Here is a 12,658-nt window from a genome sequence, read left to right on the forward strand (position 1 = left end):
CCCCCCAATGTGGGGCTCCATCCCAGGGCCCTGGAATCATGATCTGAGCTGAAGGCAGACACTTAACCTGACTGAGCCACCCAGGCTCCTTGAGTCTCAGTTTATCTGTAAGAATTGGGAGTTTAATGATCTCCACATTGAGCTGCTGTGGAGATTAAATGAGGTATGTAAAAGCATTCCATGAAGTATTAGGCAGATAATAGGTAACAAGAGTTGAGTTTAGTGTTCTACAGTCAGCTCAATTTAATGTCCTCTCTCATTAATACTTCTGCATTGTTGTGTTTTATTTCATTTTTCAAATTATAATTTAGAAATAAATTCAGATGTAAGTTGCAGAATAGTACAAAAAAATTCCCATATACTCTCTACTCAGATTCTACAAAATAGAACACAGTCACAATGTCAAAAACCATTTAACGCTGATATAACCTGTGATAGTATATAGCCTATATACCTCAGTAAAACTCACCGATTAGCCTGCTCATGTCCAACTTCTGGTCCAGGATTGAACTGAGGACCACATGCTACACTTATTTATGTCATCTTCGTTTTCTTTATCTGGATGTTCCTTAGTCTTGGTCTTTCATCATCTTTAAATACATTTTTTTTTTTAAAAGTAGGCTCCACGACCAACACGGGGCTTGAACTCATGACCCTGAAATCGAAAGTCGCACTCTCTACCAAATGAGCCACTTAGGTATCCCTATATTTGTACATGTTTTTCTTTTAAATTTTATCTCTAAAGATTCTATTTGAGAGGGGAGAATCCTAAGCAACGCCCCCCTCACTGAGCACAGAGCCCTGTGGAGGGCTTGATCCCAGGACCCCAAGATCATGACCTGAGCCAAAGTCAGACACCTAACTGACTGAGCCACCCAGGTGCCCCATTAAATTTTGTTTTTAAAATCTGCTCATTTATTTTTTAAAGTAAGCTCTATGCCTAATTGGCGGGGGGGGGGGGGTGGGCTTGAACTCACGAGAGCAAGATCAAGTTGCATGTCCTACCAACTGAGCCAGCCACGAGCCCCTATGATCTCCGTAATTTTGAAGGTTACTGGTCAGTTGCTTTGTGGAATTTCCCCTCAGTTTTGGTCTGTCATGCATCTTATTAGCATTAATCTCACGATGACTTGTTTATTCATGCCATCGGGGTGCTATAATGATGGAAATACAGCGTTCTGGTTATGTGTATGAACTCTAGTCAGAATACCTAGTTTCAAAATCTGGCTCTATGAGGGATGCCTGGTTGGCTCAGCTGGTGGAGCATGTAGTGAGTTCGAGCCCCATGTTGGATGTAGATCACTTAAGAAAAAAATCTGGGGCGGCTGGGTGGCTGGGTGGGTTAAGCATCCAACTCTTGATTTCTGCTCCGGTCAGGCTCTCAGGGCTGGGAGATCGAGCCGCAGGTCGGGCTCTGCTTTCAGCACGGAGTCTGGTTGAGATTCTTTCCCTCCTGCCCTCCTGCCACTCGTGTGTGCATTTGTGCATACTCTAAAATAAATAAATTAAAAAAAAAAACCTGGCTCTACCAGGTAGAGCAGGGTGGGACTTCTTAAAGGTTAAAGGTTGCTTTTCTCCCAAGTACTGTTATTGGAAAAACATTTTCTTCACAGCTCTTACTTGTATCCATCTTTTCTCTCTGCTTCCACGAGTCTGTAGAAAGATCTTCCTGGAACAAGGGCCCCTTGCTAAGGGCAACCAATCTTCCAGGCTTGCCTGGAACTTTCCTAACGTCACCACTTGAAAGTTCCATGACCCGGAAGACCTTTCAGTCCTCAGCTGAGATGGTGTGGTATGCTGAGTAACAGCCCTCCAAAGATGTCCATGTCCTTCCTAATTCCTGGAACTTGTCATTGTGTCAACATACCATGGAAAAAGGGTCAGTGCAGATGTGACTTAAAGAACTCAAGATGGAAAGGTTATCCTGGATTATCCACATCGAGCTGATGTAATCGCAGAGGGAAGTCAGGAGCGCCAGACTCAGAGATGGGACAATGCGAGCAGAGACATTTGAAGATGGACCAGGAAGGGATCTTGAGACAAGGAATCACATTATTTTTTAAAAAAGATTTTATTTGAGAAAGAAAACACAAGCTGGGGGTGGGGGTGAGGGGGTGGGTAGGAGGGGCAGAGAGAGGGGGAGGCAGACTCCCCCTGAGCAGGGAGCCCGATGTGGGGCCTGATCCCAGGATCCCGAGATCATGACCCGAGCTGAAGGCAGATGCTCAACCGAGCCACCCAGGCGCCCCATCACAAAACCTTCTGAAAGCTGGAAAAGGCAAGGGAGCAGCTATCTCCTCCAGAGGTTCCAGGAAAAACACACCTTGATTTTACGGCTTCCGGAATTACAGGACAGTATTTGTGTTGCAAAAAGAAAAAAAAATTCTGGCTCTACCAGACAGCGTGACCTTTATTTGTGACTCAGTTTCTTTATCTGTCGAGCAGAGGAGCATAAATACATGCTTCACAAGACTGAATTATGAAAGGGGCAGGACTATACATGGGAGGTCACTGGAACGGTGCCTGGCACCCAGTACGTGCGGTTTAACTGTAAACTGGAGTAGTTGATTCTAGTGGCTTTACTGGCAGGAAATGTGTCCTGGCAAATTGACGAAGAGACCAAAGCAGCAGCAGGCATTTTAACCATGAACATCCTCTGCCCTTCTCCACACGGAGAGCCAGGGCCAGAGACCCTCCTGTCCACCAAGAGGTGTGCTGTTCCTTTCAGCCGGAGGCCTGCTCCTAGCACCTGCTCCTACGGCCCAGGAGATGGGGACTTGCTTGATCCCCAGCAACATTTCTTTAGTCCACTAGGTCCACACACTAGGAACTGAGCCCATGTTTCCTCGCCCATAAGTTGCTGGGAAAAATGTGTCAAATTAATTTTACAAAGTTGTGAAATCATTATCCCCTGTTTTTCTGACCATTCCCAGAACTCCGGCCCTCAAGCTTCATTAGTATGCGCCCAGCACCTCAGCCATGGACACATCCTCGGAATAACCATAGTGATAACCTCAGCTCCTAACCTTTGTATGTGCTTCTTGTTGAAGGGGCCAAGCCACTCAGACCCTCACAATACTTACTTTATTGGCCAGTCCTGGGTAGACTCGGCAGTGAGGCAGCTCCCCACAAAGCTGGGTGGGGGAAGGGAAGGAAGCTTGCACAGGCTAATTCATTCCAAGAAGGTAGAAAGAATCTGCCATAGTTACATCTATAAGAATTTGGTAAATGACAACTATTCATCAAAAAGATCAAAGTAATAAAATACCCCTTAATATAAAAAAACAGCAATGATTCCATCTGAATAACAAATGATATTTTACGAAGCAGTTTTTGACCCCTTTCCCTCACTGGACCACCCCTCACCCCCAAGACACCATTTTGCAGGCGAGAGGAGGGCAGAGAGGAAAATGGCTCAAAGTGAGAGAGAGCACTGGAAACGCTAACTCGGCCTCACCTCCAAACGCAGCACATTTCCCGCTTACTGAAGAGTAAAAAGGAGACACCTGAAACTAATATAACACTGTATGTTAACTACGCTGGAATTACAATGAAAAAGATTAAAAAAATAAAAATAAAAAGGAAATTCACTAAATGTAGGTCAAAGACTCAACATGGTCAGAAGGCTACAAAACCAGAGAGATTTAAGTGTAAAAATGTCATGCAACCAGCTACAGTGGAAAAATCTTAGTTTCTTAGCAGTCCAGGACAGCAGGGCTCTCACAAGGTCTTAGATGCAGGCAGGGCGAGAGGGAGGAGATGCAGATGTGGCGGGGGAGGGAGGAGGAGGGGCAGGGAGAGGGAGGTGTACACACACACACACACACACACACACACACACACACACGTGCACGCGCCTTTGGACCAAATTTCAAGCGACTGTAGAACTGCTGCATGTTTGGATACTTAAGAAAATGATTTCAATGAGAAGGAGACACCATATATCACACTCCCTCCAATGTGTGGGCAGCAGAAAGCACACTGCCAAGCAGACACTAGTAGATTTTCAATATGTATATACTGATTTGGCTGCACTTTTATCTGTGCAGACAGTCTCATTCAAAACTCCCACAAAACCTGTAACCTCCCCCAAATCAGCCACGGCCCTAAAATGCCAGTTGAACACATGCAAGACACAGGCGAAGAGCAAATGATAAAAACTATTTCCTGTCCCCACATTGCTTCCGTGTTTTTATGTCCAACTGAGACCTTTCAAAAAAAAAAAAAAGAGGCTAAAATATCAATCATATCATACCAAAGTTTATTGATACATCAAACAAAAATTTCTGTAATGAAAAAGGCAAGTTGCATTCATAAAAGATGGCATTCACAGTCATTATAGAAAGCAACGACGTAGATGTAAAAAATTGCTTAAGTGAAAAATGTAGTATTGCAGTTCCATTTTGCAAGCTGAAAAATGATTTTGTTAACACTTGCATAAAATCTGCACATTTATATACTGCATGTTATTAAAAAATTCCATCACTAAATTATTATGAATTTTGCAAATTTAGGCCTACATTTATACTGTTGCTGGTGTAGATGTTGTAGATATGGAATCTATGTTTTACGCTTAGTAGGTTACATCTTCAAACAATGGACAACGGTTGTGAAAATTACAAGGACATCTTGATAGTCTGAAGCTGTTCAAATGATGGGTATGTCATCCTAATATTCTGTTTCCCCCCTCTCTCGGTCACAAAATAAGGTGGTTAGGCTGTAGCGCTAGGAATACTGTAGGATGACTTACTTTGAGCGATTACATCTGCTAACCCATGCTAGCCATTTCGCAGCTCACTAATAAAATAGCTTTGAAAAAGGAAAGCCAGGTCCCTCTCAAGGATCTAGGCCATGATTATCACCGTCATGAATTTGAGCTGCAGACACGACTTTAAAGCCCCCTTAGTCACCTTTCTTCCTGGCTGCGAGCAATTTTACAAGCTACCAATTAGATTTCCACAGCCCTAGATGTTCTGATTACGGTAATCTCCCCCAGTGTGCACACGAGCCTCTCTCTACCGTGGCTCTCTCCTCTGCATTCACAGTCCCTACAGTACTTCTGTGAAACACCAGTAATGACACAGCAGTGACTGTAACACGAACAAGAACAACAGAAAACATCAAAAGCTTTCCTGGGTCTGATTTTTTTTTTTTTTTTTTTTTTTAGTTCTTTGGAATAGGCAAAGAATACACAGACTTTGTTTTCAGTAGGCTACCTCAAATACAGGCGACCGGAACACAGCACATTTGGGTAAGCTGTGAATGACATCTAACAAAATACTCAAAAATAATACTGATAGGTGAAAACAAATGAAATAATGAAAAAAGGGCATAAGGATGGATTGGTTTTCGATAACTGAAATCATGTCCTTCCTTGAATTTAAGAAAAATTACACCTAAACATTAACACAAAATATATACGGAAGAATCAAATGTGCCACGTGGGCCATATAAATACAGATATAGATTGAATTCAATACTTTTCTAAATCAAGGTACGATATAAACACTAATAATAGTACAGGCATGCCAGAAAGACAACCAAAAATGGAAACCAGTTTGAAACACTTTTTTAAAAAAATGTAATCTCTATGCCCAGTGTGGGGCTCGAATTCACGACCCCAAGGTCCAAAGGACGCATGCTTCACTGACTGAGCCAGCCACGCGCCCCTAAAAACACATTTTCAGTGCCCATTTCAATCCAGTAGTCAAATGTAGCCATTTATATCCAAAAATGTTTAATTTTAACATTTAATAAAGACGTTTCACATTTATTTTTACGTTTTAAGTGAACTCATTAGGAGGCTAAAGCCTTGCTCTACTCCAGGAAGTTGAGGACTTTACCAAGGTGACTCTCACGGTTTAAACTTAAACCATCACCGAAGCATGTTCACTGAGAGAGAAAACATTCATGTTCAGGGTCACGGCTCTGTAGGCTGAATCACCACCATCCTGGGATGGATCCCTCTTTCCCAAACTGGCAAGTTACAGAAAAAAAAGTGCTGCATATATGCACAAAGGTGGTCTCTTTCAAAAAATAACCATTAACAATTTGAAATAAGATATTTCCCCCCCTCCACAAAAAATTATAAAAGACTGATGTTCAGATGGCTTTTTAAAATGTAATTATGGTTTTGCCTATCTCACCTCAGATCCCAGTAAAACCGATACTGGAAAAATCGGTTACCTCTTAAGTGCCTGGACGGGCTACTTACTAAGCGACTGGAAAGGTCTTATTTTCCAGTCTAGTAGCCACACACCCATTAAATAGGATTTAATTCAGAAGAACAAAAATAAAATAAGCAATTTTTTGGATTCTCACAAAAATATCCAGGATGAACATTCTTTCATGTAAGGGTTCAAGGTTTTTTCTGCGGGGGGAGGGGGGGCAAGGATATTCTATGGAGACAAAATGAGCACGTGGTGAACACAAAGGTTGACTATTCTGATGCACTGATACCATTTAGTCTTCTCGTATGTTCAAGTATTCCTTTCATGTGTTTGAAAAAATAATTTAAGATCATCATTCAGCAGGAACAAGAAATGTGATCCAAACAGCCTATTTCTTCTGCCAGGCAAAAAAAGTAAGATTAGCAAAGTCTATTCATTCCCGTTGTATGACTTCTACTTTATACTATTATGTTCAGATCCATTCACAGAGTTCATGGGTTAAAGGAGCACCCACTTGGTAGTTATGTTACTCTATCTAAAGCCAGATATTCTAATTATTCGTGCTTTCAACTTTCACATGATTCTTAACTTAGAGCTTTGGCCATAACGGCTACTTAACAATAACTGTAAATGCTTAAGAGAGTCATTTGGTATTTTAATGGACATTGATTCTGAACCCTAGACATAAGAGAGTGGTTTAATTTGTTGCATATTGAGTATCCTGAGATGATAACTTTTTGTAGTTGTTTCTTCCTGCTTTCTTTTTTAGCTGTAACCACTGTCAATATGCTTGTAGGACAATAACATAGGCAGCTCAAGATTCGGATTCTGAAAAATTTAAAATATACAGAGTTAAAAGGGTTATTTTAACAATAATGTGAAACCATCTGTTTAGCATTTTCAAAAATAAATCAAGTAGTAAATTTTGTTATGAAAGTAAAGGAATGATCTTAAAGTGCCAAGTTTTATTCACATGCAGGGAAAAAGAAAAAGTGACACAATGACCAGTTTTTAATCCTTTCTTCATTTGTTAGCTGAAGAGATTCAGACTTGCTTTTTGCTTTTGGCATGCTCCAGGGCTCTTCTGTCACTGTTCCCACAAGGACGCTCTAGTCTGTGAGCTTCCTGAAAACAGGGTCATTCTACTTTCCTATCTCCAGCTCCTAGACTAGTTGTCTGGAACACAGCAGGGACTCGGGCCTGTTGAATGAATGAATGGATTACGGTGTTTTGAGGATGTGTAACTTTTGACAGAGGAAGTCTAAAGACACACTCAGTTCTGAAAGGCTGTTGTAGAAGTATTTTTCCTTTACTGAAAGAAACATGTTCCTTCCCCCATATAATGCTGAGGTTTATTTTCTTTTTGGTAGATCAGGTTATCTATGGCTCAGCAGATGCTTTTTCTCTCATTCATCATCTTTTTAGAAAAGCAACCACAGAAACATCCCGAAATCTGTAGACTCTTCTCTGTCCTCTGGACATTATCAAATGCTATTACAGGGCTAGGATGTGGTAGGCCAAATGATCACAGAGTATAAATCAGGTATGTTAAGAAGTGGAAGTCTCTGGTCTTGGGAGGGAGCCTAACTTTCCTTCTCCACTCTCAAATCCCACCTGTGAGACAGGGGTCGGGGGCGGCCTTAAGGGGTTTTCCTCCCATTTTGGTGCGCCTTCCTTGCCATGACTGGACTAGAAGTCCTCTAGAACACATTCCATTTCCTTCATGTTCCCTGTTTTCCCAAGAGTTCTTCAAGTAGCGGGGTCATGATGACGAAGCCTAACCAAAAACAGGTTGCTGTTCACACTGGGAACTAACTTATAAAAGGAGTCACACAGTTCTCTCAACAAGGGACTATCTCGGTAGCTGAACTACTTGCCAAATATTTTCCTCAGAGGAAAAACAATGCTGCACAAAAAGTTATTTGTGGAATAAATAACTACGTTAAAAATACCACAACTGGGTCAATAATAAACTTCCTCAATTCCCTGTTCCTCATCCTTTGTCATTGTAGGATTTCAGGCCCTGGAGAGGCCAAAAGCAGAAGGAATGTCTGCTACCCAGCCTGGTCTCCCAAACCACAGGCCAAGCTAAAGAAAGCAATCCAGGGGGATACAGAATTAGCTGGAAACAGTATAGCTAACGCGCACCGTACAGCTTAGGACAAGGCCATCTGGGACAAAAGGGTCAAAGACTTTGAAAGCTACCGGGAAGCGGATCATGACTGAGGGAAGATACGAGCAGGATGAGTCACTCAAAATGGGGGGAAAGGATGCTGACTGGGGCAAAGTAAGTCTGCTTCTGACAGAATGCCGCGGATGAAGCGTAGGAGATATTAGAACCAATGTTTTCATGCCATCAGCTTAGTTTTTACTCTTTGCTCGGGGGCGGGGGAGTTGACAGCTGATGAAAACATGGGCCTGCGAGGAGGACTCACACTTGTTAGCTCCAAAGAGAAGCGAACTGCAGTTTCATTCCTGATGATCACTAATTTTTATGTGTGCATGAAAGAGGGCCCCGCCCTAAGCTGTACGGAGTTTCTTCCAAGCTGGTAAGCTTGTAGACAAATGAATTACTCTGAATTCCTATGGGTGGGTAAAGGGCCTCTCAAAGTCTGGGATGACAGAGGGCCCTGTAGTGAGAAACAAAATACACTCGAAGGAGTCGTTCCGAGTTCAAGGACTCCTCCCATGGCATATCCATTCCTCCTGACTATTTTGCGGGGTGGGGGTGGTGGTGGTGGTGGTGGTGGTGGTGGTGGGGTAATGAACCAATAGGTTATAAAATGAATTGACTCATTTTTGGAAAAATCGGTCTTGAAGCATTCTACAGAATTATGCTAGCATCCCCCTGAATAGCTAGGAGAGAGTTTACCTTTACCTCTGAAAAGTAGAAACATTGAGCTTGAATAAAACTTGACATTAAAAAAAGTGATTAGATTGGTTCATTAATTTTGGGGATCAGACATTTACGAGTACATTAGGTGTATACCTGCAAACACACAGACACGGCACACGGAGGTACAAACACACTGGATTATTTCCACATACTTCCCAAAAGGACATGCAATGCTAAATCGACTTGATTATTATACAGATGCAATTTTGGAATATTTATTTTCAATTTTCTAAATGCTCTTTTAAAATCAAAACGGTATTTCCTGATCAGTATTAACGATGGCGCCGCCACGACAACTTGCCCCTTGCAAATTCAAAGGATTTTATTGTCCTTCAAGCTCTGCAAAATGCCTAGCATTTTATTCGGGGGGCTTAACAAATTTCAACTATAGATTTTCCCATATTCCAAGGAATGCATCTTTATATTTTTTGTAAAGAATTGTAGAAAGTTCACCACACCAACAGCAGAGAAAATTTAGAGAGTGGTATTTTCATTTTTTTTTTCTTTATAATGCTGTTAATCTGTTTCTTTAAAAGCCAGCCCACTTGTTTAACACTAGGTACCTGTTACAATATATTAGATTCGTCTGAGAATGTTCGTAAAAGAAGAGGTCTGACTGAAGGTCTGGTGGATAATGAGTCAGATGCCCTTTTACAGCTCAGATTTCTCTGTAATAGTGAGGTAAAGATACTTAAAGCAATTGAAGACTGGTTAACCTACCTGGTGATAAAAACGTAGAAGAAAAAAAATCATTTCCTATAGACTACTCTTTTGGCCTAAAGCACAAATGATTTACACTATAGCAAATGCGTAACATTTAAATGAGCACACTGAAAGACCTAAGCGAGTCTCCAACTCGAATTGAATTCTTTTCATGGCAGAAGTATGCAGGTATTAGTAGTATATGGCGAACTGGGGTTTTGGAAATGACACCGGTAGGTTGGTTATGTGGTAGATGAGTCAATATGGTTTGATTAGTAAACCTTACCATCCTTTTGGTGAACACCTCTGAGAGTTGTGCTGGTGCTGTGAGTGTACTGAATAGAGAGAAATTTGTGCAAAACTACTCCTGTCTTGGTGAACAGACTAGCTCTGACAAGCCGTGCCATCTCCTGCGCACCAGGAATCAACGGAACTAGAGGCGTCCGGTCCAAGTGTTTAAAAATCACTTCCTCTCCAGTGTGACGGTTTGAGAAGGTGAACAAATGATTAAAGGAAAATGACCAAATACTCTTAAGCATCAATAGAGGATATAAAAATGAGTAATGAGAAGCCAATTTTCATAAAGAGTCAGAAAATGGTGTCAAGCAAATGAGAATGCAAGCAAGTTGGTACATTAAGAAAGGAAATCACCTTATTCACTCCAAGAGAAACTGTGATTGCTGGAAGTTTGAGAAAGCATGAAGATAGTAGATGTTCCTGAGGAAGGGAGGCGTTTCGTTACCTTGTTCACAATTGCACAAAGGGTGGAAAATTGCAGTAGAAGAAAGAGAAATGCAGAAACCAAAAAAAAAAAAAAAAGTAAATATTCTTTGAAATGTAAGACATTTAAAAAGAAACCCTGAGAATTCGAAGTCGAAATGGCATGTTAGTTTTGAAGGCATTACTCTCTGTAACAGTCGAGTTAGAGTTGGGACCAGTCTCTGTTGTATGTGCAAGCTACTAGTTTTGTTCACCAGTTTCGAATCATTTTGTTAATGGGAAGATTGACTATTTTAAATAAAAATAATTTAAAAATATGCTTCTCACTAAGATAAGGCTGATTTCCAGTCATTAATTCACTAACCCACATTGTCCAAAAGACACTGGTCAGAGAGCTTTTGTCCAGGGTCCATCGCTAATCTAAGCGTGAAGCACTCTCTCTCCCAGGCAACTGCACAGACACGATACGAAGGGACTGCTCTTGGGCCTTACAGGTTAAAAGTCTAATAAAACTAGCACCATGGGAAGACCTCTGGTGAAACCACATTTTAGTCCCATTTACTGCTGGACCCATACTTGACTTTCGTTATTCTAACATAATTTGGTTGGTCTCCTCCTTTTCTTATGGATCCCTCTTTAAAAGGGCAGGCTAAAGAACTACGAATTTCTCCTTTAAAATGCCTAGAAAAGGTAAAAATTGGTAACTTAGAGTTTAATCAGAAAACCCAACAGGTTATCGTTTTGCCTTCTTACTCCAGGCCTGAAGTTTTAAGCTGAGTCGCAGACTTGGTTTTGGCATTGCCCAAGCAAAACAGAAAATGAGTGGTCAACTACAGCGATGAGTTTGACAATTCTGCTAATTACGATTACCCATATTATCTACTTAGTGACTAATGAAAATAGGTGTGAAAAAAAAGAAACCAGCTAAAGTATCATATGCATCTAGCAGAATCTAATAAACAATAAAACTTCTAAAGGCAAATACTTTGTCACTTATTCACATATGTTTTGACATAATTATATATAATTTTTCCTGTTCATATTTTACCTTAAATAAAGTTGGTGACATGTTGGCAACATGCAAATGACCAATTGATAAAGCTAGAGAACGAAATCGTTTCTGAGAAAAAAAATTAAATTGTTCTGCCTTCTATTTTGCGGGCAAAAGTCTCACAACAAGATTAATATGGCACCAAGTCCCCCACCCCCACGTTTGATATACGAGCCTAATTATTTGAGACTGCCGCTGTAAGCACATTTTGGTGCACTCAAAACCTTCCATCCAACCGTCTGAGATAAAAGTACTTCTAGGAAGCAGAGATTTTAGGAGTTCATAGACTAGGTTACTTCATAAAGGAAAAAGAGAGGGAATATGAAAGCACAGAAGGCAGTGGAGAGCATGGAAAGAGCATCGGAAGCAATCCAAAACGGATAGAGCCAGCAAGTGGTGGTGGCAGGGGTGAAGGGGGGAGGAGAGAAGAAGCGAGATAATGAACAGGTAAGGATGAAATTTCCACATTCTTTTGCGGTCATCTAGAGAGCTTTTGACACCAGCTCAGGCTCCATGAGCAGTATGTCAAAGAGGCCAATGCATAAAGGTCCATCTCAACAGCCACAATGTTAGGATTCAACTTTTTGTCTGATCCAGTCAACAGGGCTTTTAGCCTTAGAACCCACGGTTGTACGGGACACTGTCAGATTCGCAACAGTCATCAGCCTGGCACCATTGTTATTAAAGTTGGAAGGCTCCATGCTCCAAAATCGTCAACGGGCTTTCTCTGGGAATTTTGCTCAGACAGCTGACGCTCTCGCTTTGCCTGTCTTGCACTCTGAAAGAGCTTCCTCCAGAATGGAATTATTCCTTCTTGTTTGTGCAGACATCCCATGCCTGGCATGGCCGCGCTGCTAGGCCCTTTCCCAATGGCCTACGGTATCCCCGGGTCTAGGAGGCAAAGTCAAGCCTCCCTTCTGACAGAGGTAGTTTATGTGGGAAAACTTCCATGAAGTTATGAGGAAAAGTCCTCCATTGGAAACGGAAAGTGGTATTCACTGGTTGGCCAGAAAGTTCAGGTGTTACTTGACTGATTATGGAGGGCCCCACGACTGGGCTAGGAGGCGACACAACTTCTCGAAATACCAGAAATCCTAAGCTTCGTATTTCCTTTAAAGT

At 41.6% G+C, this 12,658-nt stretch overlaps 1 protein-coding gene across 9 annotated transcripts in view; it reads right to left on the bottom strand.

The window, feature by feature from the left end:
* Positions 1–5,779: 5,779 nt before the first annotated feature.
* Positions 5,780–12,658, bottom strand: part of ATP11C (ATPase phospholipid transporting 11C) — a 180,653-nt gene continuing 173,774 nt past the window's right edge. For 3 of the 9 annotated variants that reach the window (XM_032329562.1, XM_032329565.1, XM_032329561.1), the window contains exons 29-30: positions 9,630–9,734; positions 5,780–6,998 (exon numbers count right to left, since the gene is read on the bottom strand). In XM_032329562.1, coding sequence (XP_032185453.1) covers positions 9,633–9,734 — 102 coding nt within the window. In that variant the 3' untranslated portion in view covers positions 5,780–6,998; positions 9,630–9,632. Of the gene's footprint in view, positions 6,999–9,629; positions 9,735–10,419; positions 10,511–12,658 lie in introns of those variants that run through there. The other 6 variants (XM_032329567.1, XM_032329566.1, XM_032329563.1 and 3 more) reach the window with 5 other exon arrangements.

Source organism: Mustela erminea, chromosome X (assembly GCF_009829155.1).
Source record: "Mustela erminea isolate mMusErm1 chromosome X, mMusErm1.Pri, whole genome shotgun sequence".
Taxonomy (NCBI): domain Eukaryota; kingdom Metazoa; phylum Chordata; class Mammalia; order Carnivora; family Mustelidae; genus Mustela; species Mustela erminea.